This window comes from Electrona antarctica, assembly GCF_951216825.1.
Source record: "Electrona antarctica genome assembly, chromosome: 2".
Taxonomy (NCBI): domain Eukaryota; kingdom Metazoa; phylum Chordata; class Actinopteri; order Myctophiformes; family Myctophidae; genus Electrona; species Electrona antarctica.
The window spans coordinates 33,672,917-33,699,667 of record NC_136807.1 but is presented as its reverse complement, the minus strand read 5'-3'; the positions used below and the strand labels follow the sequence as shown (position 1 = coordinate 33,699,667).

General features: G+C 41.4%; 4 protein-coding genes across 4 annotated transcripts; 1 reads left to right on the top strand and 3 right to left on the bottom strand.

Annotated features, from left to right (window-relative positions):
• Nucleotides 1–1,170: 1,170 nt before the first annotated feature.
• wdr46 (WD repeat domain 46) lies at nucleotides 1,171–10,526 on the bottom strand. Its single transcript, XM_079488964.1, has 16 exons — nucleotides 10,412–10,526; nucleotides 9,252–9,455; nucleotides 8,383–8,448; nucleotides 7,761–7,820; nucleotides 7,551–7,631; nucleotides 7,343–7,455; nucleotides 6,948–7,035; nucleotides 6,752–6,813; nucleotides 5,330–5,434; nucleotides 5,068–5,218; nucleotides 4,571–4,806; nucleotides 3,949–4,102; nucleotides 3,121–3,268; nucleotides 2,306–2,496; nucleotides 1,863–1,976; nucleotides 1,171–1,738 (listed from the first exon to the last, which is right to left on the bottom strand). The coding sequence occupies exons 1-16, from the start codon at nucleotides 10,487–10,489 to the stop codon at nucleotides 1,619–1,621; spliced, it is 1,971 nt and encodes a 656-aa protein (XP_079345090.1). The 5' UTR covers nucleotides 10,490–10,526; the 3' UTR covers nucleotides 1,171–1,618.
• A 4,356-nt stretch (nucleotides 10,527–14,882) lies between these two features.
• Nucleotides 14,883–15,146, bottom strand: LOC306912922 (small ribosomal subunit protein bS21m-like; the record flags this gene model as incomplete). Its single annotated transcript, XM_079489385.1, has 1 exon — nucleotides 14,883–15,146. One exon carries the CDS (start codon nucleotides 15,144–15,146, stop codon nucleotides 14,883–14,885), a length of 264 nt encoding a protein of 87 aa, XP_079345511.1.
• A 5,821-nt stretch (nucleotides 15,147–20,967) lies between these two features.
• On the top strand, nucleotides 20,968–24,417 carry sult1st4 (sulfotransferase family 1, cytosolic sulfotransferase 4; the record flags this gene model as incomplete). The annotated part of the gene is made up of 6 exons (XM_079489314.1): nucleotides 20,968–21,053; nucleotides 21,421–21,521; nucleotides 21,950–22,076; nucleotides 22,180–22,274; nucleotides 22,766–22,940; nucleotides 24,305–24,417. Exons 1-6 carry the CDS (start codon nucleotides 21,032–21,034, stop codon nucleotides 24,415–24,417), a joined length of 633 nt encoding a protein of 210 aa, XP_079345440.1. The 5' UTR covers nucleotides 20,968–21,031.
• Nucleotides 24,418–25,161: 744 nt separating this feature from the next.
• On the bottom strand, nucleotides 25,162–26,751 carry LOC306912714 (serine/threonine-protein kinase OSR1-like; the record flags this gene model as incomplete). Its single annotated transcript, XM_079489142.1, has 1 exon — nucleotides 25,162–26,751. The coding sequence occupies one exon, from the start codon at nucleotides 26,749–26,751 to the stop codon at nucleotides 25,162–25,164; it is 1,590 nt and encodes a 529-aa protein (XP_079345268.1).

Sequence of the window (26,751 nt, the reverse complement as noted above, 5' to 3'; positions counted from 1 at the left end):
TTTTGTTCTTTTGTTTGTGTTTTCCGGGATTCATTCGTTTGATTTCTGTTCATTCATTCATTATTTGGTGGAGAAAAAAAAGTAGCCCAGACCACGTATTGAGTGCAGAAATTAACATACTTTTCAGATGGTCGACATTTCTGTATTATAAATGTTTTTTTAGTGGTCTCATAAAATATTCTAATATTTTGAGATAGGATTTTTTGATTTTCATGAGCTATATGCCAGAATCATCAAGATTCAAACAAAAAAAGGGTTTTAAATATTTCACTTTATGCGCAATTAATCTGCACATGAACACAAAACAAGCCTTCAGAAGAAAGAACTATACAACTCCGGATCCTACCACCTTCGCAAATACCCTAAACACTTTCTACAAAAGGTTTGACAGTCACGACTACTCTGCTGCCTGTGAGGAACTGTTGGGAGGCCTCCCCTTTCAGGAGCCGCCACATCCCCCCTTCAGCGAGGAGGATGTCCGACAGCTGCTGGCCAGGTGTGTAAGCCTGACAAGGCGCCAGGTCCGGATGGCATCGTGTCAAAGGTGCTTAAGCTCTCCCCATCCTTCACTCCATCTTCTGGGAATCCTACAGGACAGCATCCGTACCCACCCTCTGGAAAACATCCACCATCATATTGGTACCCAAGAAACCCCGCCCCTCAGAACCTAACCATTATAGACCCGTTGCACTAACCTCAATAATGATGAAATGCCCGTTTTGCCGGTGGAGTACACCAACCTACATACCCAGCCAATCGTAGTACTTGGTCCCTGATTGGCCGGTGGAGTACACCAACATACATACCCAGCCAATCGTATTACTTGGTCCCTGATTGGCCGGTGGAGTACACAGACATACATACCCAGCTGATCGCAGTACTTGCGCGCTCTGCTTGCGTAAGTAAATACAGTACCATTGGTATTATTAAATGGGAGACATAATCAACCAAAGTTACGTTTCTGAACTTCTTGTGAGGAGTTAAATGTGTATGTGTGTATATAATTTATACACTTTCAGTTTGAGTTCAAGGGTCAAAAGAACAGCAATAGCAAGGTAGCATCTGTTTTTGTATGGCCTACCTATTCAGTGTACGCAGTGGCATAGCAAGTATAGAACATTTTGCTGTAACTTATAACACAATTGTGTAATAGAAATATTTTCATACAAATCTGTCATCATTTATTTATTTATTTATTCTCGGAACATAATTCTATAAAACTTTTGATAAGTACAGTAATAGGTTTAACGCCCACAGGAGTCCATCTTACAGGTCAAAATTCTGCAGATACGTGTTATGGACTCTGCTCAAATTCTATTTGGTACTAGCACCTCATTGTAAATGAGCCATGCTGATGGCAACAGACAATCAATGATTTGTTTGTCCTAGAAAGTGACCATGGGTTACACATATGAACTAATCAATGACTCCCCCCATTTTTACAAACCCAGGATGGAGAGTTATTATCAAAGGACTAACAATCTAAAAATTACTGCAGGGCCTCTTCATGTAAAACGACTGCAGAGAAGAAGACAGTGTTCCTTTTACAGAAAGTTCAAATGTCACTCCCCGCACAAAATGTCACTGTATCATAGCGGAAACAATGGTTCCTTTTTGTCTATTTCTTGAATCTATCGAGGGCAGACTTCTGGCTGGAAAATGACTTCCTCTTCTCTTTCTCCTTCGCCATTTGTTTTTCTATCCTCATTCGGTCCTCCACTGTTTTCTTGATCACCTCCTGGAGGGGAGAAGGAGTCAAAGACAAGTTAACAACATACTGTAAGTGAGGGTGATGGTGTATTAAAATGTGATCACATCAATATCCTAATTAAATATAAATACAAAAAAATTTAATAACTTACCCTCGTGTCCTCATGACCCACTTGCTTCTTGCGCTTTTCAATATTTCCACTTTTGCTCCGGCCCTTTTTCTTGAACCGTGGCTTGAATTTATCTACTGCGAGTGGATCATAACCCTGAGAAGACATCAAAACATAAACCCGTTTTAAGAGAACTGGAGGCCATCAATAAAATAATATTGTCTCCGTCAGGCAGAAACCTTCTATATACATATTTTGTGTTGTTTCATAAATTAATGTATATTTTCATGTTACAATTTAGGCATTTAGCAGATGCTGATTACGATTACGATGTTGATTACGATCCTCATCTGGACTATTTTCCCTTATTTTTCCCTCCTTGGGAAACTTGTGGAAACATCCTCCCCTTCCCTGAACACTACAAATACAACAGTGAAGATTTTCACCTATAACGACATGGCCAAAATATGGATATCAACACTTACCAGAGCCTCGACCCTGTCTTCGTGCCTCTGCTTAAAACCGGCATAGTCAACCAGGCCCAACTGGCCTGGATCTAGGCTTATCAGCTCTGGTTGTATCTTGTCCAGTAAAGCCTTGACCTCCCATTCCTGCCTCTGCTTCACACTGCGGTATGGATTTGCATCCAAACCATCAAAGTTAGGCTCACCAGCACCTGTGGAGAGAAGAGAGATATAAGGTGCAACAGTTAAACAAAGCATTTTAATAGATTATAAAAATCACACCTGTGAGAAGTGAGGCTCTTATCATTATACATCATCTCATGAACAACTGAATGTATGTGATTGGTTAGTTACATTTACATATTTGGCGGACATTTGACCAAATTTCTCCTTTCATTGTCAATGGCAAATATTGAGACGTGTGGGGACAAAAGCTGTATATAGGAGGGGCTCAAAAATCACACCCGTGTGAAGTGAGGAGCGCTCTTATATTCGATTTGCTCGTCTACATATGAAGTAAATTTTCCCTTCATTGTCAAAGGCATTTAATGTTTGTGTTGCCACAAATGTATGTCATATTTGAGGCACATATGACCTAATTTCTCCTTTCATTGTCAATGGCAAATATGAGACATGTGGGGACAAAAGCTGTATATAGGAGGGGCTAGCGCCCCTCAAAATAATAAAAATTACCATTACCAATCGATCATTTAATTAAACAATCAATCCCTATTTTGGGCATGTCAGTGAACAGCTACATTCATTAACACAGAGGAAAAGCTCACCATCTTAAAATGAAAATTGAAGACAAGTATTTCAATGTGTCGTATACCAACCTGGTACCACCATACTGGTGAAGCCTTCTCCATGCCCCACTCCAAGGACATCCTCAAATGGACAGAATTGCAGTCCCCACACTGGTCCCCGCAATCTGTGCGCCATGTAGGGCTTGGTGACTGGGGTGCTCCATACATCCCTGTACACCTGCACAGAGCCACACACACACCATCTATTAATTGCATGAACAGGGAAATTATTAAGGCTGTCCCCTCAGTACATCCATCAGTCGGATTTGACCTTAGTCTACTAGGATATTGTTGGTTGATTAGGTTTTTTTAAGCTTTTTTTGCCCATGCACATGATCTGTTCTAAATATTATTTATCTTTCTGCACATCTCTTCTAAATAGTTCAACCCTTTAATTCTTGCGAGTCAATAGCCACTAGCCATTGTGAAAACAAAATATGCTCAGTTCTCAACCTCTCCAACCTGTAAAGGTTGTACTGTATATGTGCCATATACTATTTTAAAGATTTGTCACCAAATTCCTATGATGATCAAGAGTTTTTACCCGAGGACAAACATAATGATACTAGATTTGTATTATGCTGCACAAGGCTTTATATATGATCTAATTTTATGGCCAGCTTTTGTCATTTTTGCAACTCTAAGAATTGGTCACAAATGACTTCAGTTGTTTTGGATAAAGGTGAAATGCAGCTTTGCTTAATCCATGTTTCAACTGACATGAGAATGAATGGTATTTATTTGAGGGTTAAATCAAGTTAATTCCATTTACAAATAGGCCTATGTGTGCAGGTCAATAGCATCCCAACTGATAATTGACGTATTATATTCATTAGTGCGTGTGGATAAGACGGTGACCTGAACAATGTCCCCTGTAGCAGCAGAAAGCAGACCCCTCTGGCTCAGGGAGAGAGAGGACGCTCCAGCAGGCAGGAAGTAGGACTGGAGGGGTTTGAAGGTCCTGATGTCATAAACCTTTAGCTTCTTGTCCATACCTGATGTCACCATATAGCTAGAAAGACACCAGTGGAAATTATAAGAACTGCCCTCTGGTGGGCATTAAGAGAAAGGGCAAGGCATTCAGTAACACTTATCATACACAGGAAGGCTGTTTCCTGTTCAGATAGAACGTCAGCAAAAGAAATGTGAGGTGCGTGAGGAAGAAGTTGACCGACAGGCCATTCAAGTTCTTCCTCACGCACCCTTTACTGCTGCAATTTGACCATATGCCAAATGTTCACTACTTCACGGAGTGAAGTGTAAGCATTCTTTCTGCTGTGCACTGGAATTATAAAACTTTAATCGTGATGATCAGACACTCCTTCGACCATAACGTCTATATGGTATGATTCCAGGGGGAAAGCTATATTGCATTTCCTTCTCACTCTCCCTGCCCTCAGATTCCCATATCTCTACTATATCTAAATAAAGCAAAAACTGCCCCATAAGAAATACTGAAAAAAAGAAAATAGCAACCTACGTGCCAGTCTTGTCAACTGTAACAGAGCGCACACCGCCCTGGTGACAGAGCATCTTGACAAGAGCATCTTTCTGGTTGGGGGACCAGAGGGTCACAGTGCCTTTGGAGTGACCCAGGTGGATGATGGCATTCTGAGGGTTCTGGCACATAACATCAAGCCGCCCTGCCTTGGTGCCAATGGCTGCCACCTCCTTCCCTACAGACACATCCAGGTACTGCAGGAAACCTGTGGCACTCTTTGAGCGGTGAAAAACAGTACAATGTTATGCCTTGTTCTCTGCCACAGAGAACAGTATTGCTTGCTTAAAGAAATGGATCTTCAACAATGATCACAACGTACTAAGCGTTAACAGAACTCTCGAAAAATAGTTGAAATACAAACTGTAATACTATATACTGTATATTCATAAAATGTTTAAGTATATTGGGTATCTATTTCTTTATTAGAAACTTTCAATATCCTGCTAATATTTGTGGACAGTTTTTCAAGGGCTCACCGCTGTGGCCAGCAAAAAGTGATAAGGCAGGAACTGCATACGAAGGACATCGTTGAATTTACGAATGCAGTGAAGCTCAATGCCATTGGAGTCGTAGATATACAGCCACTTCTTCTGAGCCACTGCAAACATAGCCTCACTATGTAGCCATCTGAAGGTAGCGACATATTGAATAGGGTTTACAATACTGGATTATAATCAAATTATGTTTTTGCTGAATGACGTTTAAATCTAACATTCCATGTTGTGCAGGCCAACTTACTTCACATCATTAACAGTCTCCATAACGTTCATCTCACACATCAGCTGCTTCGACTGCCAGTCCAGACAGGCCACATGACCTCTCCTCCCACCGACAAGCAGTTGGCTGAAGACAACGTAGAAAACACAAATACCATGAATCACCAACATATTATTAACAATGCATATAGTGTCACAAGACTGATAAAAATACTATTTTAAATACATTTTGTACACGTAAAGTTGGACGACGGAGTCGCGTGACACAAATAGCAGACCTACAAGCTCACAACACATCACATCAATCATAAGATGTGATGGGTGGCTGTTAGTTCTGTTCACAAAAACAAAACAAAATGGCTGTGTGCACTGGTTATGCAAAGGGATTTTATATTTAATAAAAAGCAGTATGTGAAAATGTGGAGACCCAAGGACTCTTGAATAGCGCTTTCCATTTGGTGACTGAATGTCCCTCACGGGATCAATAAAGGTCTTATCTTATTCACATACAAACATACCAGGAAGATGAGAGGAATATACAACTAGCAGGTTCCCCAACAGAGGAATATACAACTAGCAGGTTCCCCAACATACCAGGATACCAGGAAGATGAGAGGAATATACACCTAGCAGGTTCCCCAACAGAGGAATATACAACTAGCAGGTTCCCCAACATACCAGGATACCAGGAAGATGAGAGGAATATACAACTAGCAGGTTCCCCAACAGAGGAATATACAACTAGCAGGTTCCCCAACAAACATACCAGGAAGATGAGAGGAATATACAACTAGCAGTTTCCCCAACATACCAGGAAGATGAGAGGAATATACAACTAGCAGGTTCCCCAACAAACATACCAGGAAGATGAGAGGAATATACAACTAGCAGGTTCCCCAACATACCAGGAAGATGAGAGGAATATACAACTAGCAGGTTCCCCAACATACCAGGAAGATGAGAGGAATATACAACTAGCAGGTTCCCCAACATACCAGGAAGATGAGAGGAATATACAACTAGCAGGTTCCCCAACATACCAGGAAAATGAGAGGAATATACAACTAGCAGGTTCCCCAACATACCAGGAAGATGAGAGGAATATACAACTAGCAGGTTCCCCAACAGAGGAATATACAACTAGCAGGTTCCCCAACAGACCAGGAAGATGAGAGGAATATACAACTAGCAGGTTCCCCAACAGCGAAGAGACGTCTGCATAGCATCTATACTTGCAATTAAGACTTATAAGATATATTAGAAAACAAACAACATTTCAGTCCTCCGACGTTCAATAGGCAAAAAGCCTTACACTTTTTCTCTTAAATTAACACCATGTACGCAACCTCCTTGACGCAGCATCAACCAGACTCCCCAATCTCCTCCCCACACTCAGACATAACAGACAGCCAACAGAATAACAAATAGGTAGCATGACACTGACCGTCCAGTCTTGCTATAGTCCAGTCGATATGGCCCAAACTGTGACAGATGAAGGTTAAAATACTAAAGAGAAAACAGGAGAGAGATTTGCATCTTTAAGACAAGGCAAACAACATTGTCAAACCAACACTTCAAACACAAATCAAAGACTGAGATATTCCACCATTCCCTGGATATCCAGGCAGTCAGTTACTCACCTTTGCCCCGGATGTTATATCTACAGCATCTGTTATGTCCTCTTGGGAGATGGTACATGTGTCCTCATCCTCATCACCTTCTAAGAATCTAAGTGTAGAAGGAGAGGTGTCACGACGAAGCAGTTCACAAATGGTCTCCAGTGATATTCCCGTGAATTCATTGAAGGCCAAGTCATTTTTTGACTTCTTTTTCTTTTTAAAAAGGCTTAAATTGATAACATTATAATCATGACTTAAGACAAATCTTACAACTCTCATTCTAAAAAAATAGAACAAATCTATGGTGGCCTGTGCTGCTACTTCCCCTTTACCCCTGCACCACCAGAGCATCCTATTCCCCCTTTCATCTTCTTCATACACAAGATGTTCAACAGTTGGTATTTCTAGAACTTTACCCTGCATCCTCTGGGAGGAGGAGGTCCTGTCGTGCAGCTTGATTCTGGGCCATATCTGAGACAACCTGTGATTGTGCCATAACTCGTCTGAGCTTGTAGAGCTGACGGGAAGGCTAGAAACCCAAGAATAAAAGAGTTGTAAGTGTCCTGCTGGCAAAAGAGGAGCACCATAATGTGAATACATTGTGACAGAAAAAAGATGACACACCAGTTTCAATCTGTCTTTCCTCCGGAACTTTTTCAGCTTCTCCTCTGGGACTGGAGCAGATCCAGGGAATGGATCCATTTTCTAAAAGAGGAAAAATCAGTGCAGAGGCCTGAAAACATCACTAAAAATCTACAGAAAAGACTAGTCTAGTCTATGTGTACTGTAGGGCGACCCAAGGTTGTGCAATCATAAAAATATCAATTTACTTACCCCCCCGGATATCCCAGTCTTTTTACTCCTCTCATCTTCTTGTGTTTTGTTCTTTGCTCCCTGTGAAAGAGTATGACCATGAATCAAACTGAACTGATCTTTCACCTTAAGACATGCTGCCGTGGCAGCGTTACTTTATCTCTGAAGCCGTGAATGCGTGCACCGTCCTTGTAGTTTTGTAGTCTTTTTCAGTACTTTTCTGGATTCTAGATTTCCGGATTCAATTCTGTGAAGTTTCTCAGAAAGACCTCAGGTTTAGGGGTGTCTTTCATAAAACTGCCGTAGATTTTAGAAGGCCTTTATAAAACAGGCCTTAGGAGTAAAAGGGTTAAAACCTCTAAAATATACATAAGAAAGAGGCAAAAATGTATCTCTGGAACCGAGTCAAACTGTAAATGTAATGCCTCAACTCCTACAATTCCAAGTGTTGGACAGGGTGAGGGTGGGGGGTTCCCAGTTCAAATATGATTATTTTGGGGGGCCACGGCCTGAAACGTTTGGGAAGCCGTGGTATAGGTCATAGTAGGTAGGTCATAGTATAGGTGGAGATCTCTGATCTGTCTGGCTACATGAGAATCGGGCTTCACATGAGTTTGTGCAGTCGCCCTTTCCATTTACTTACCACCAACATAGGCTTCTTTTTAACTCTTTGAGGATTTCCAGCTTCTCGTTTTCTTTTCTTCTGTGGCTGTTAAAGAGTCATAACAATAATCAATATTTGACTTATGTTGTTGCATGGGTTGCATTCCATTAATCTGTATAAAAACAGCAGGATGACACTTACAGAAATGTCATATTTCCACAGATTGAGGTTTGAATGACAACTAATGATATATTATTTAGGCAGCCCGTGTGCATGCTGACCTGTGAGGGTAGGCTATAGGGCATGACGGTTTGGTCATACATAGTACATACATGGAAAACAAACATTATACCACCATCTGACCATGGTATATTTTCCTGATGTTTAGTGTTGTCGGAATATTGTTGTGCAAGTTGAGAAAAGTGAACTTCATCACTTCTGCACAGAACGACAAGCCAATCAGAAGTGTTTAGAAGTAGTATTTTATTTAGCACTTAAGCTCTTATTCAAACTGACTTAAGCAATCAGCTGGTCCTCAGACCCCCAGGGGTCCTTTGAAGGGCTTTCAAGTGGTCAGCAACTAATGAACCAAACTGACCCTCTAACCAAATGTAATTTTAGATTTGTACAAATTGCTAAATTGATGACTTTTCAGTGTAGATTGGGTGGCCCGGGAAGATGAAAATCATATCAAATAAGAGGTATGTGGCTCAATCTGGTGAAATAAAACGGTTGAGAATTAACTGCTCTAATCAACCAACAACGAGCAAGTAAATAGTACTAAGAAACAAGTAAGTGCGACTTGTTCATTTGTGTTTTATACCTACATATCTTGGGCAAGATCATTGGGGCTTCACATGACATGAGTTTTGTTCTATCACGACTCACGATAACTTCCATGTACTTACCACAGACATAGCCTTCTTTTGAACTCCTTCCTGATTTTCACCTCCATGTTTTCTTTTCTTCACTCTCGGCTTTTTCTCTTTTGTCTGCTGCTGTGCCAGTTCACTTTTTTGCCCATCATCGGTCGTCTCCTTCTTTTGTCCAGCATCTGTCTTCTGTTCTTGATTCTTCTTTTCTTTCTTTAACTGCCAGTAGCGAGGTGTAACCTGCCACAAAGAAACACATAATACATGTTTATCTGTAGGATGGTGCCTCCATCACAGTGATGGACGAAGAACTCAATTGCTTTATGGTGTCGCCCATCACAGTTAACAGTTTTTGTATTGAGTTGTACTTGAAATGTACTGTAATTCTGCAAACTGTTAAACATTTCAATCAATCAAATTGGTTTTACTTTAGTAAAAGTAGCAAAACCACAATGTAGAAGTCCTGTATTGCTAAACTCATTATGCATAAAGTCCCATGTTTTTCAAAAGTTTTCAAAATGTGTCAAAATCTTTCAGAGGGTACCTAGCGATGGATCACATAACGCTCGTCATGTTTCAGGGTTTAATTAAATGCGAACTAAAAGAAAAGCCTGGGTTAACAAGGATAGGGCTATGGGAATGAATAAGTATTGCCCTTTCGGTACCCTTGGTTACCTTTTACCTAGCTCTGATCCATAGCACTAATGCCCTTTGCTCCCGTTGAAAGCATTAGAGCTATGGACTAGCTCCTTTCGGAACCCTACGTTAAAGTTTCTGACATTTTGATGACTTTATGGTCCAAAGGAGCTCAACCCGGGGGGTCCGGAGACGGGCTAAGCTATGGACCAGAGCTACCTTTTACCATTTCAAGGGCTAGATCTATCTTTACTTATGGGGGTCCCTGCCTGGCACAAATTATTTTAAAATGAGGGTCCGCGGGGAATTGAATATCAATGTGGGGATCCTTGACATGACAATGTTTGAGAACTACTGTATAGCATTAATGAATGTTTATATGCAGCCTGCAGGATGGTTGTTGGACCACGGTGACTCCACACCAGCGCTGCTACAGTGGAAACCTCATGTGGATTCCCAAAGCACGAGTCGCTTGTCTATTCTCAATGTGTCATTAGAAACCATGACAGATATAAATAGTATTTAATAAAGATTATTATGACAATTGTAATTATGAATACCTTCTTCTTCTTATTGGTGTTTTTCCCCTCTTTCCCCACGTGTGTATCATTCACTACAGTGTCCTCGGACGTCGCCATCTTTGTTGTGATACGATTCACGAAACGCTCTGAACTTCCGGCCACGTCAGAGGCGAAACCTTAAAGAAACAGTGCGACATGACTCTGGGAGCAGTGATTCTCAAAGTGGGGACGGGGACCCCCCCATCCGGCCACCCGGCACCCAGTGGTAATCGAAGAGGTTTCAGCCAGGGGATCCTCAACAAATTAAATTAGCATCGAAATCAGTTTTACCACTTTACCCTATTTTATGCTTTGGATATTCAAAAAACATTTTAAACACATTTCTTCTCTTATGGGGGTTTATTCCTGACACAAAATATTTTCAGAAGGGCCACTCAGCAACAACTGTGTAGTAGGCTTACTAGGCTAGACCACAAAACCATCCTATATTAAAATGCACAAACATGCATGCCCATATGGAGACTGTGGACATCACAAACATAACATGCATTGATGTCAGACACAACAGAAACCGTTGTTTGATTGATTGATTGAAAAATGTATTAACAGTTTGCAAAATTACAGTACATTTCAAGCACAAACTCAATACAAAGGCTGTTAACTGTGAGTGGACGACCCAATTAAGCATTACACTTGTTTCCAATAGGGTCCACAATGTTCAATTCATCAAAAACATTTAGAGACGTACAAATAGACACTTCTATATAGACAAAGAACAGTACAGGAATTCATCATAATGGAGGTAAAAAGGGAAAAGAAACATATACAGTGAGGGGAAAGGGGGGGGGGGGGGGGGGGGGGGGGGGCGGTGGGGGGGATTCAGATTTTACGGGGGCCAGTTTCGAATTGCAGCCATCCGTAGGTGCCCTTTGAGAGCGTTTTTGAAGGAGTCAAGGGATTCGCATGTCTTAATGACTGTTGGTAGGGCGTTCCACATTTTGGTGGCATAGGAGCGAAAATAATTTAGTCCCTTGTTTGTGCCGAATCTGGGTTGAACATGGTTCGTTCATCACAAACATAACATGCATTGATGTCAGACACAACAGAAACCGTTGTAGAACAGTGATAGTGCATCAGTGAAAAGATCAGTGCAATATGACTCAGGGATGGGGATAAGTCTGGGCTCCTCCAGAATGTATACAGGCTACATCCTCAGCCATGTGTTTCACATCAGACCATGACACAATTTCCTCCCTTCTCCCAAATGGTGGTCTTTGTTTATATACTTTGTTGTGACGAATAGCGCATTGTGAGCTTGTACAGGTTTGCTATTTTCGCAATTAAGTTTTTATGAATCTTTAAAAAAATGTTGCCTATAATGACATGCCCTAAATCAGGGGTGCCCACACTTTTTAGACTTGAGAGCTACTTTCAAAATGACCAGCTCAACCAGATCTACCCACCAAAAAATATATATGCCTATTATCCCATTGCTGAAAATAGTTACATATTAGGCAAACACACTTGGAATGGGAAATAGAGGGGGGGGGGGAGTAAATAACTTTGTAATACTGACGTTTGTGCGAAACTCTCTTGAAAACAAAGTATTGCATTTTGGGTTTGAGCTTCCCTTTTTGTCTATTAATCAAATGAATCAAGTTAAGTCACTTTAATTCAAGTGGGAGATGACAAAAATAGTTTTTGTTTTTATTTAAATTATATTTTTAGGGGCATGTCATGTGGTCTACCAGCACAGCCTGTGTGATCTACTGGTAGATCACGATCTACCTTTTGGGCACCCCTGCCCTAAATAGAGAGACCAGTTTGAAAGTGAAGTAAAGTATACACGACACATGCACAGCAAAATCAGACAATCTGGATTTTGCTGTGCATGAACAAAGACTGATTCATAGCACAGAATAACAAACAGACACCAAGATTTCAAACCACATCTTGCACAGATCTGTCATCTGGGTTTGTTGTAGCCTGGCTCCAGCCCTGAAATGCTAGCCACACCCATTTCTTCTTCTTCTTATTTTTCTTTCTTTTTTTTTACAATGAAGTGAAACTAAATGAAAATACAGACTGAGTGTCAGGCTAGGTTTGTTGACCATCACAGTGGACATGACAACAGCATCTTATTGAAAAGACAGACACACGTGCCACAACAACCATTTCCTAACAATGACGATGTGCAAAAGGGGGCCTGCTCTCCATCGGTCGGATCGTCACTGAGACGTACACTAGTGTAGATCTCTAGATGTGAGGGCCTCTTAATTTATTTATTTACAGTTTATTTAAAGGATCATGATAACATACCACCATTTTTTTCTACTCAGTCTGTGACCGTGTCTCAGTGGGCAGTTCAGAAACCCGTCCACCAGTGACATCATCATTAGGCAGATGTTTTTTAAACCAAGATTTAAAAAATATATATATTTAGATGGATTTAGATGGAAAACTATGGCTTCCATTATCAATTTACAATTTACAATTTAGGCATTTAGCAGACGCTCTTAATCCAGAGCGACTTACAATAGGCAAGAACAAAAAGCATGGGAATACATCACATATGTAAAAATGCATTTATCGCGAAACATGCGTAAGCTAAGACCGTGACTAGAACATATCTATATAATGACACTATACATATAAACTATAACTAGAACATATCTATATAATGACACTATACATATAAACTACACTTATATGCTATACTATGCTGTACATATATACTATGAAGTGCTATGACTACATACAATGCACTTATTGTGCTGTCTACATGACATGCTATAAGTCTGTTTCAAATGCTATATAAGTCTAAGAAGTGCTGTCTAAGGGGGGTAGGGTAAGTGCTATGGGCCATGATGGAGTCTGAAAAGGTGGGTTTTCAGACTACGGCGGAAGATCGGGAGTGATGCTGCAGTTCTGATTGCAACGGGAAGTGCATTCCACAGTTTTGGGGCCAGAAGGGAGAAGAGTTTGGGACGTGTGGAGCGTTGTCCCGGCGTTTTTAGCCGGCGTTTTGCATTGCAACTTTTCAGGAATAGAAAGTCTGCACGTTTCTATTAGTTTGGATTCCCCGATGATGTCACTGGTGGACGGGTTTCTGAACTGCCCACAGCCCACCCATGAGACACAGACTCAGCCTGGGCACACTTGAACTTCCATGCACGGACAGAAGAAGCTGTGTTTTGCGTCATTTCCGTTTTTTGAGTGGTATAAACCACTCCTACAACTGGCTTTGTTAGTTTACGTGTCTGTTCGTACCAAAAAATGAGCATGGTTGCTATGGTCATCCAGTTCACCCGGGTGTGATTTCAGCTTTGTTAGTTTACGTGTCTGTTCGTACCAAAAAATGAGCATGGTTGCTATGGTCACCCAGTTCACACGGGTGTGATTTCATTACGTCAGACATTACGTCACACCACAGTTGATCAGTCTATATAAGACCTTACACCATTCAGTTCACACGGGTGTGATTTTTTAGACAGCTGGTGGATGGAAAATAAGCTCCACCCACGCGGCAGAATGCCGCTGGGGCAAGCTTTTCCGGGAATCTGGCCGACGCGGCATTCTGCCGCGTGGGTGGAGCTTCTTTTCCATCCACCAGCTGTCTAAAAAAACGGAAATGACGCAAAACACAGCTTCTTCTGTCCGCGCATGGAATCTAAAGTGTGCTCAGACCCACCGAGTAGACAAAAAACATGGTATTTTATCATGATCATTAGTGAGGACCAATTATATGAAGGTAGGTTGAAAAGTGGTGAAGTGGTCCTTTAACAGTTTCCCCCAGGATCATATACAGTAGATATGGTTCTCCAGATGAGAACCATGACAGTAAAAGGATTTAACCAACTTCCTGTTTCAATAATTTATTAAACAAAAAAGTAAATGATAGCCAACTTAAGAGTTGAGTAATATCATAATCACAAACACCAATAAGACAAAATGTTCTGCTCTGTTCTTCACATACATGACCAAAGATGACTGGAAATAATAACCAACGGAAATAAATTATTATGATGCATTGCAAATCTTGCCATTTTGTCTGTTGAGATACATCATTTTTCTCCTTGTTCGTTCATTTTCCAGTGTTCACTTTATTGTGCATTCCTTTTTAGGGTCTTCCATCCTGCTGGCCATTGATAATGTTTTCTATTGAAACACATGGTTTGTATACAGTAAGTTACATGTCATGTAACTTATAAGAACATTGAACAAGGAAAGACTGCTTCCATTTATTATGCTCCACACAAACCTCTTTGGGACATGTGGGTGATTCTTGAGGTCGGACAGACTAGTGACTGCACCTGTTACATGTAACACTATATTTATTCATTTGCATCTGTGATGTTCTAATGTAGTTCAAATGTTTGTTATTGTTTTTCATTATATGTATTGTTGCTGTGATCAGGGCATTCTTTAAAAAGAGCGCTTGCTCTCAATGGGCTTCTGGGCTTCCCTGAACAAATAAAGGAAAAAGAAAGAAAGGAAGATGCCCATGTCATTAGCAACCGACCCAGGCATCTTGTCTTTGTGTCTTGGAGATAAATGAGAGCTTTCTGGCCATGTCGGCGTGATAGATCCGTTTGCAGTTCTCATAGCTTTCCCGCCTTCTCTTTTGGCAAGGCTTTTCATAATAACGCCTGCGTTTCACTGCTTCGATGATCCCATCATGGGCCAGGACCCTGGTTAAAGCCTTGTAAGCTGCATCAACGTTGCCTTCTTGAACCATCACTGTCCGAGCAACGAAGCGAAGATGGTTCGCCATGTTGAGATTCTCAACTTGAGAATGGTGGTGTAGCTACAAATATTGATCGAAATATATAACGTTTATAATTAGGTCAATGGGATTCTGATTGGCTGAAATATTGCCCAAATTTGGAGCAATACATCATAGACATGTCATAGACGTCTGATGTCATGAGAACCACTGCTGTAGTGCAGTAAACAGGGCTGATTTGGGGCTGAACCAATAAAGCCTCTTCTCCTTTACTTTACCTGTTTTCTCTGGCTGCCTATTACCTCCCTACACACATCATATCTGTCTCCTTCATGTCATTCATTGTTTCCTCCTAGGTCCTACATGGTTCACTCTGTTTGTGGGCTGGGGTGGGGTCCGGCCCGGTGACCCCCAGGTGTCCTTGGGCAGGTCCCCAGCATAATTAGGCTAATTATCTAATCTCTATATATGTGTATATATATCCTATAGCCTATCTCAGACACTTGTAAGTCACTGGATAAGAATGTCCGAATGTCAAAATTGTAAATTGTTGTCTCTTCTCAGTTATGACTACCGACCCCCGACTCATTGACACAGCAGTATTCAATATGAAGCAGTATGTCTTCAAGTTAAATTATTATACGTTCAAATGGGTTCGTGGGTTATATGTTCAAAAGTATCTGTCCATCCGTCCGTCCCCCCTTTTTAAAAGTTACCTCTTCAACTCCCACTTCTCTCAGCTCCTCTATCATGCTGTCTCTTTCCCTTTGGTACCTACTAGTTAATAGAACGTTCCACAGTCCCTTTGGTACCTACTAGTTAATAGAACGTTCCACAGTCCCTTTGGTACCTACTAGTTAATAGAACGTTCCACAGTCCCTTTGGTACCTACTAGTTAATAGAACGTTCCACGGTCCCTTTGGTACCTACTACAGTTAATAATAGTACATTCCACTGGCTCCTCATCCTGGCAGTGGTCACATAGACCTTTAGGGACCGGGTCCGTTTGGTTCGGCGGGGCACGGTGGCACAGTCGATAGTGCTGTTGCCTCACAGCTAGAAGGTCCTGGGTTCGATTCCCGCTTGGGACGCTGTGGGCACTGGGGGCGTGTCCTCTCCTCCGTGTCATCAGTGCCCATACCCGAGGCGGGGTTGGCAAAAGGCCCTTTCTGTGTGGAGTTTGCATATTCTCCCCGTGTCCCCTGGGTAGGTACACTCACAAAAACATGCAGTAATCCTGGTCTCTAAACTGCCTCCCCCAGGCCAGCTGGGGTGCCTGATGGAGGGGAAAGGCACTGGTTGGAATAACATGTTCCTTCCATGCGCTACGTCCAACCAGGGAAACTCCCCCCTGTCAGGTGTAAAGGAGCGACTTGGACACTCATGCATGAAGGAAGCATGAGTTAAGTCCGTTGCTCTCCCCAAGTTGGCGGAGGGTGTGTAGAGCCCAGGATCACATTAGATAAGACACAGGGGTGAAAAATGGGTTACAGGAGACGCGACCACATCACTCCGATACTGGCTTCCTGTTGTTTTTAGAATTGATTTTAAAATCCTTTTAATAACGTTTAAGGTAAAAACGGGCCAGGCACCCCAATATCTTGTTGATCTCCTACACCCCTATAACCCTCCCCGTACCCTTAGGTCTTCAGACGGGGCTCTCCTAAAAGTTCCCCAGAAATTCCATCTCGTAAACAAGGGAGAGCGAGCCTTCTCCGTCTGTGCCCCTAAAATTTGGAACACCCTTCCCCAAACCATCCGACAAGTAGATACCATTGCATCCTTTAAATCTCTTCTCAAAACATATTTGTTCAGAAAAGCATTCCCCTCCCTACCCCGTTGAATGTTTGTTCACTGAACTTTGTCGGTATTTTATATTTTAGTCTATTACATTTTGTTGTTGTTTCTATATTGCATCTTTAAATATGCTTTTTACTGTTGGCCATCTGTTGTTGTTTTGCTATGTTACATCTATTTGAATTGTGTTTGATTTTCCTGCTTTTTAGTGAATTAGTACAGCACTTTGTGACTTTGTTTAGAAAAGTGCATTATAAATAAAGTTATTATTATAAAATTATTATTACAAAAATCGTGGGATAAAAACATTAGAATAAAAAAAAGAAAAAGAAATGTATTAAAAACAAAACCATGAGAACAAGTGACCAAGATGTATACATACTTGAACAAATCAGATCCAGTTCCTTTCTTCGTGTCCCTCTTCCTGGTGGTGGTGACTTGCCTAGGGGGAGGAGAAACAGGGGAGTCAGTTTCCGTGTCTGAATCGTCTGTCAAACACGGAAACCAACTCACCTGTGGCTGTTGGGGTGCTTCTCCCTGTGTTTTAGTTGGTTTGTAGGAAGTGTGTTTGTAGGTCTATGACATGGTAAAAAGTCATTAAAGTTCCTTAGCCTCCCAGCCACTTACGGGGACCTCCCGTATCGTGGTGGAGGCAATCAAGGAACAAGGGGTGCACAGAGAATTCAACTCATCTCACAGTTCCGCTGTACTACACAAGACAGTAGAAGTGGCAGAACAACTTGAATCCCGTATATATGAGGTCCGATTTATTTTTTTGAAAGGCTCAACCTGTCAACAAGTAGCTACATTAAAATACCACATGATGGAACATCGTAGAAAAACACTCACTCTCAAAGCCCTAAATTGCAAACTTTGTACTGTATGTGCTCAATGTTTCACACAGGTTGGGATATTTCACTACAGCGTTCTGTACAGTAACCTGGCTTGTGAAGTTGTGAACTCAGTACTGCCGCACTCTGGCGGAGTCAGGTTACCTGTACAGTGCAGTGGTTCTCAACCATGTTTAGGGGGCATGCCCACTTGAAAATCCCCATTGCATTTTCAGAGAATGTTAGGATTAATCAATTGATTGTGTTACAGGCCGGCTTCGATCAATGGAACTAACTTAGTACAAGTATAAGTTGTACAAGTGCAAGTGGGCCCCCAAATTACTTTGGGGGCCCACTTGCAGTACCCTTGCGGCCTATGAGTGGGCCCCGGCCCACAGGTTGATCATGTCATATGACTGATGACTTGACTGATGTCACAACAGACAGCAAAGGCTGAAGGCCGAGATCCCCATTGGAGCTACACCCTTCCATGTGGATCCCGAGATCCACATTGTATACAAATTCCTGGACGGTGGTCAATATGCGCATATATGGAGACTTAATGCTTGGCTCACTGATTCCCTTTATTGGTATGCTTGGCATGTACTTACTACTTGTAGGGTCCTGAATCAAGATCAGTGCATATATGAGGGATGGGGCTAAGTCTGGGCTCCTCCAGAAAGTATACAGGCTACATCCTCAGAAACACTCAGAAGCCGAGCCATGTGTTTCACATCAGACCATGACACAATTTCCTCCCTTCTCCCAAATGGTGGTCTTTGTTTATGAAGCCTACTTGTGAAGAATAGCAAAATAGCTCATAATGCATTGTGAGCATGTACAGTTAGATTTGCTATTTCCACAATTACTTTTTTATGAACCTTTTTCAAAATGTTGCCTACATGCCCAAAATAGAGAGACCAGTTTGAAAGTGAAGTTAAGTATACACGACACATGTACTGCTAAATCTGAAAAACTGGACATCTGGATTTTGCTGTGCATGAACAAAGACTGATTCATAGCACAGAATAACAAACAGACACCAAGATTTCAAACCACATCATGCACAGATCTGCCATCTGGGTTTGTTGTAGCCTGGCTCCAGCCCTGAATCACTCCAGCCCTGAATCATGAGCCACGCCCATTAATTGTTTTTATAATGAAGTGAAACTAAATGAAAATTCAGTGTCAGGCTAGGTTTGTTGACCATCACAGTGAAAATGACAAATGACAGCATCTAATTGAAAAGACAGACACACCTGCATAGTACACAAGCACAGGCACAGAGATACAAATGTGGTTACTTACTTTGGAAGTTTTGGAAGTTAAGATTGGACACTACAGTGGATGTGCAAGCACTATGCATCTGATCAATAAAATAACCTTGTCGTGACTCGTGAGAAAGGTGAGGGAGATGGGCTTCAACAAAAATAATTGAGGGCGGCAGTGGGCGGCTCAGGGGTAGAGTGGCCGGTAGAGCAGTTAGAGGTGGATTGCAAGGTTCCCAGTTCAATCCCGGGCTCCCCTAGAGTTAGTGTCGAAGTAAAGTGTCCTGGCTTGAGCAAGACTCTAATTGCTCGGACCGATGAGCAGGGTGGTGCCTTGCATGATTTCCTCCGCCTTCAGTGTATGCATGGGTGAATGTAATGCACAATATATGTAAAGCGCATTGGATAAAGGTGCTATGCACTATTTATATTTACCAATTAAGACTGAAGGTGAAACCACAGCAGAGTGACATGAGACACAGAGACCCCTTTTCCACCGGTTCAGTTCTTTTTGGTTCTTAGTCCATGAGCCAGAGCTCCAAAATTGGTGGGAAAAACTAGACCTATATTAAATTGTTTATAGGATCAATACAAGTAAATTAATACATGATAAGTGATAACCCTTCCACAGTAGTTATTTTGCACATTGTCCTACATAATGCCTCATTTGCATATTTAAATTTGTAATACAATAAATCATTGTCTTCGTGTAAGTATTCAATTGGGGAAGTTTCATGGTGATAACAATCTAATATAGGTATGGTTTTGCCCACTCAATTCATAATTAATGTTCCAATTTTGAAGCTCTGGCTCATGGACTAAGAACCAAAAAGAACTGAACTGGTTCCCATTGGGAACCAATGGGTGGAAAAGGGGCCAGAGGGAGAAAGGTCATTTAATTCAGGGCTTGCTGTAACACAGCGAGAGGAAGGAAAATAATGTGACACAGCCAGACAAGAAAGTGGTGGCAGAGAACAGAGGAGGAAATCACTTCAGATACAAGGACACATACTGAATTGTCAGCATGTCACGTGCTGTGGACAAGGTATAGTCTGTTACTAATTTGATCTATTTTGTGCAATTGTCTTTGCCTACTCTGTTAGGTTTGCAAGGAGTTATTGAAGAAAGATAAATACTAAGTACTGTAACTGTTCCTACACAATGCAATACTCCTCCTGACAAGCACAAGTTTATTGCTGATTAAAGGCATTTCATAGCTTATGTAATGCACTTTGAATTGCCTTGGATACATGTGCTATAAAATACATTTGCCTTTCATTGAATATTCTGCCATGCATTGTTGTTTACCTTAATTTACACTTTGTTAATTTACACTTTATCAAAATGCTCTCTGCCTTAAAGGGGAAAACCACTCATTTTCAAAATTGAACTATGTCATTAATATACCTTAGAGTTGTGGAAGGACTAAAAAAGTCCCCGCCCCTTCTATTTAGCCTGGAGGTCTAGCCTTGGGGTCAAGTTCTAGACCTCCAGTTCTAGGCTACACAGAAGGGGGCGACTTTTTAAATATTTCCACTCAACTCTAAGGTATATTAAAGACATAGTTTAATGTTGAAAATGAGTGGTATTCCCCTTCTGCATTAATGAGGCTCACTTCCAAACCAAACATTTTCTTCTTTTCAAAAACGCAGCTTTATACCTCTCATCAACTCCAACAATGATAATTGTCCTGGTCATTATTATGTTTCTGTTTCAGAAGGTACCTCCACGACCAACATTGTTTGACTTCCGTAGAGTCTCTATGGTCAACTATTTCACAGACAACTGGGAGAATGTTGAAAACTTTCAGGCCAGGCCAGATGACATTCTCATTGCGACATATCCTAAAGCTGGTCAGTGTGAGAAAGTGAGATACTCCAGTAGTTTGCATGAAATGAAAAGGACTTTTGTCACCCATAACTCTCTCTCTCTCTCTGTCTCTCTCTCAGGCACTACATGGGTCTCGTATATTCTAGACCTTCTGTATTTTGGCCAGACATCCATCCCTATCTATGACAGAGTACCTTTCCTGGAAGTCATGTATCCTCCTTATCCTCCAGGTTTGAGCATGAGTTTCTACAGGAGTTACTCCCAGTCTCTCAATCGGAACGCTGCAAAATTATAGTGCCTTGCTTTAATTCCATTGTCATAATATAAACACATACATGCTTGCCTTTTGGTAAACGTTTATCCTCACAGGTGTCTGAAAGGTAATGTTCTTTGTAGGATTATTACTGTATATTACTGTATATTATTACTGTTACATATTATTTAATGTAACAAGACTTTGCAGAGCCTTCAGACATACTGTATGTTACATTGCAGAACAGGGGGGGAAAAAAATCCCAATTTAATATTAAAGAAGTTGTTGATGTAAAACTCCCAATGACAACATCCTGCAGAGCTCACCTTTATTCCTCCATACAGGGACAGAACTGGCAGATAAACTGACCACGTCTCCTCGCCTCATCAAAACCCATCTTCCAGTCCAGTTGGTGCCAAAGTCCTTCTGGGAGCAAGGCTGCAGGGTACAGCATATATGTAATACATATTATTAAATCAGCTTATAACCCCATTACTTTGACATGCAGTACAATGTAATCAAATATACTGAGGAAGTAGTAAGGGAGTTATTGAATCTTGGGCACGTCTGATATTCACACAGATATCGGGTTCAGTGTTCTTTGCGCGTGTCTTTGTTAACACACAGTCACGGTTTAACTATTACATTACATTGCTTTTCCTTTTTCCTGGGAGCAGAAGGTCCCAGGTTCGAGCCCTGTGAAAGTGTCCCTGAGCAAGACACTGCCCCTAATTGCTCCCCACCTGCGCTCCCCTGTGGGCAGCACTCAGCTGGGCAAAGAAGCTGAAAACCGAATTTCACCCATGGGATGAAATTGGTCTAGTCATTATTCTAGTTTGTCTGTTGAGTAATTTCAGTGATTTCTTTAAATAGGTTGTCTATGTGGCTCGTAACGCCAAAGACAATGCAGTGTCCTATTTCCACTTTGATCGAATGAACATGTCCCAGCCAGAGCCAGGAGACTGGAGCAGCTACCTTCAGAGATTCATGGACGGAAAGCGTGAGTATGAAATAAAGTAATAGAAACAGCTAGTTTATAGTGGGATCATCAATATTTTCTTGTCTAGAAGTTCATTCATTAATTTGTTCTTCTATGGTTTCAGTGGTGTTTGGATCTTGGTATGACCATGTAACTGTCTGGTGGGAGAAACAGGCTCACTCTAAACTCCACTACATGTTTTATGAAGATCTGATTGAGGTGCACATACTGAATTTGTTTGTGTTTAACATTTGGTGGCCGATCTACAAGCTCACAATGCGTCGCAATGCGAAGCATTCTGAGCTTGTAGATCAGCTTTTGGTAAAGATATTTGAGTGTAGAGGTAAAATAGAAGGGGATCTACACCATTTAGACCTGGTGCTATACCTATACGTTGTTTTACCTTTAATGCCAGCTGCGCCCGCTGTATCACATACACCTGTGTCTCAAATAGCAACATATTTTATTTTCTCATTTTTTTAGTACGTAAGTTTTCAGAAAACCTTAGGTTATGTTTTAGGAGGCATTTTTAGAATCGGCCTAATGTCTAAATGGGCTAGTATAGACCCCTGGGGAAACCAGTCAAATACGTATAGGGTTTAAGTGTTTAATTCAGAATTTTTAAATTATACTAAGAGTCTCTTTAGAGAAGTCTTTATTATATTTATTTTATACAACAGATTGTCTCCTATCACTGCTTGTGTTAACAGGACACTGGACTAGAGATAGACAGACTGTGCTCCTTTCTTGGTTTGTCACCATCAGCCGAAGAGAAGGAGAGAATCAGAGCAGGCGTGCAGTTTGACAGTATGAAGAGCAACACAATGACCAACTATTCGACTGACTCAGCTATGGATTTCAAAGTATCTCCCTTCATGCGGAAAGGTGAATAAATAATATAATATAATAATGGAGTAAAGAGGGGATAATTAGCCAATTTCTCAGTCACGAGCTCCTCCAATTTTAATTGTCCCTCCCTGCTCATGTCACCATGACTCAGCCATAATAAGCATATAAGGAGTTCCCACTGCAGCTACGAAAAAATAGGAGTGTGTTGTCGAAACTCAAGGTGTCATGGCATCAGCAAACAAATCAGTAAGCTCCATATATGAGCACAAAAGGGGGCATGCCTAATGCCTATATATGGGCGTATATGATGACATCAGGGATCTCCATATGGGCATTAAAGGGGGAAAAACTGACAGATACAGAGATCTCCATATATGGGCATACAACAAAGGACTCTCCATATATGGTCATTAAAGGGACAAGGACTGTGTGAGGGACCGAGCAGTCAAGGCTTAAGGCTAACACAGGTTTCAAACTCAAAGTTTGTATAATTTCAAAAAGTAACAAATCATTAACAAAACATTTCAATAAATGAAGTTGTAGGGCCCTTAAGAGGTCAACATAATATAACTCAAATGAAAAGAACGTGGAACCAAACAGGAAATTAACTCAACTAACAGACCTCCTCAAATGACATGACATGGAGACTTATATAGTGGTGGACCAAACCAATAAACACACGAAGGGGTGCACAGCAATCAGAGCCCACTGGAATCACTAAAAAATTCCCACTTCCCCCCTTCTCAATCACGTATGTTGGTATGGTCCTCTGCATCACAGCTGACTCCACCCCCTGCCCCATATGTTGCCATTTCAGGAACTAAATAAAGAACAGAATTAGTACAACAGTGCATATTGTCACCAAGCCAAATACTGATTGTGTTTTATGCATTATAATATAGTCATTGCAAATGTCAATACTAGAGGTTAGAGTACAATGCAAATGAGAGTGTGGGTTAGATGAGTCTCATCTCACTGTGGGGCTGGGATCACAGCCCTCACAGACTGACATATAGAGATATCTCCAGGGACAAGGCCTAACAGATACAGAGATATCCATATATGGGCATATCAGCATGCCCATATATAACCTTAGTAGGCAGGGTATATGGTTTGGAGCCAGGCTATAATAACCTCTTGCAGATGTGCTATCTACAAGGTTCTTAGTCCTAGGTAACTTCCAGTCAGTCAAACTGTCCTTGATTATTCTTTTTATGTTTATTTTCCTTGTGGCATATCTAGAATATGATTATATTATTATTATTAATATATTATTAATACAATGTTGTGAAGAACCAGTAGTCAATCAGTAAGTAGGCCTATTACTTTTATGTACCTAGGACATGATATAACATAACTTAACATAACAATAAAGCACACCTTGAATCTTGATTTTCCAGGAAAGGTGGGTGACTGGAAGAACCATTTCACTGTGGCCCAGAATGAACACTTTGATGAAGACTACAAGAAAAAGATGAAGAATCCCACACTACAATTCCGCACAGAAGTTTAGATATGTCTGGCCAGGGTGGATCAACCTACTTGTACAATAAAATACTGACTCGATGCATGATATGGTGCTGATGTGCCTCAAGCCTGATTTATCCTAGGTTGCACATTGTGTTTTCTACAAGCTCACAACGGCTTGCGATGCAATGCATTGTGAGGTTGTAGATTTGCTATTTTTGGTGCGAGACACGGTGTGTAACCAAGTGATAAACCCTTATATCATACAGTAGTGATGGCACCTAAATTCCTCAATGAATTTGATGTTAATTGGTTTAATGGGTAACATTAACATGGAATAAATATTGTTGGATATTTTTATTGATTCAATGTGATTTCTGGATGGAATATAAATCGATCTGAACCTTACAGTAAAATAATACAACATTTTTTTTCATTTTTCATTTTTCTGGTAAAACATATTTAGTCATATTTCTGGTAAAACATATTTAAAAACACAAGAAAGTTTCATTCTCTCAGACAGTATATAGTGTATACATTAGCCTATGCTTCTTACCTTAAAAAGGTATAATGGTTCAAGTTAAGTGTGACATATAGCCTAGGCCATATATGCTGTAGGCATAATATTGATATTATTAATATTGGTTTCTTTGGACTTGTCTGCCTTCGGGATCACTGTTTTGCATTTCAGCGCAATATTGTGAACTGTTATTTATTCTGGCAATAATTACTACTAAACCGGTTACCTGTCTATTGGCTGGTTAGCTTTTGAGTCCTATTCTGTGTATGACTAGCTGATGCTGAGCTTGGCGAATCCCAATAGGTTAACATTGTCAGGAATTTCACTCGCATCCAAGCCTGATTCCAGTTTGAAGGTAACATTTCTGTTGTTCTGAGGATCATCAACGATCTTTTGTAAATTGGCAGCAACAATGACTAGGTCTTTACCATTGATCAGACTGGCTGAGACCAACTCCTGAGCCACCCCATTAGCTGAGTCTCTACCAGGCATGAAATAAAATTCGATGTTATTGAGTTCCTTATTTACATCCCTCAGCTTCAGCACCAGGCTGATGGGGACGGCATTGGTGCTTAATGCTAGCGGGTTCGGTCCAGCCGGTGGTCCATGTAAGGGACCTTCTGTACTTGTAGGGGCCGTTGATATGGCCTCTCCGCCCATCTCTTCAGCATTCTCAGTGCTCTCCTGGGCTGGAACGTATGGCTGAAGACATGGGGTGCCAACTATTGGCGGAAATCTCAAAATATCCACATTCTGTGCGGCGTTGTCCTTCACCCTGGGTGATCGCAGAGCCGCCACTGCAGTCTTCCCCTCCTCACTCTCCTCGTCCATCTCATGGTCGCTCCACTCCCATTCTCCATCCTCTGTCTTGTGGAGACGACCGCTGAACCCAGGTACACGGTGCACCTTTTTTGATCGATCCGATATTTTTGGTCCCTTCTGAAGAAGAGTCTTCTCCAAGTACTGATTGTTCTTGGCTTTTTTTGTGAAGAATTTGTGCTTTAACAATTCAGCAGCAGTAGGCCTTTTCTCTGGGTCTTTCTGTAAACACAGGGAGATCATCTTCCTGAAGGACTTGCCGTATTTCTCCACCATCTTTTTGTCTTTTAAGCCTGTCTCCAGGCAGGGAGGGTCATTCTTCAGGATCAGCAGCAGCACCTTCAGGGGTTCTTGTGTGTGATACGGCGGGGCTCCGGTGGCGAGTTCAATGGCTGTTATGCCGAAACTCCAGATGTCAGCTTTGACGTTGTAACCCCGCACATGCTCTATGACCTCTGGGGCAATATAGTAAGGAGTACCTACAATTGTATGTCGCACATTTCTGGTCATGTCTCCTCCACCATCTAAGAAGGCGCTCACACCAAAGTCTGCAATTTGCACTGAGCCATCGTTGCCAAGAAGAATATTTGCAGGCTTCAGATCCATGTGAATCTGTCCATTTTTATGTATGTATTCAAGCCCCTTCAACACTTCTCTGAGGATGGTGGCGATGCAGGCTTCATCCAACACTCCGTTCTTGTGTTCACCGTACAACTTAGTATGCTTGATGATGTCATACAAAGAGCCACCTTTGAGTAGCTTCATCACCAACCAGAGTTCATCCTTAACCACAAATGAGGTGTAGAAAGGGACGATGTTTGGATGGTGACACTGTCTCAAAGCTTGGCTCTCTTTCAGTATCTCATCCATGCTGGTCTGACACCTTTCCAGGTTGATGCGCTTGATGGCCAGCTGCTCCTTTCTGGACTCACAGTATGCTGTCTGGACCACAGCCGTGGAACCACTCCCTATCACCTTGTCCTCATTGAGAACATAATCATCCTTATTGTTTGACCAGGATTGAGAGCACTCCTCTGCCAT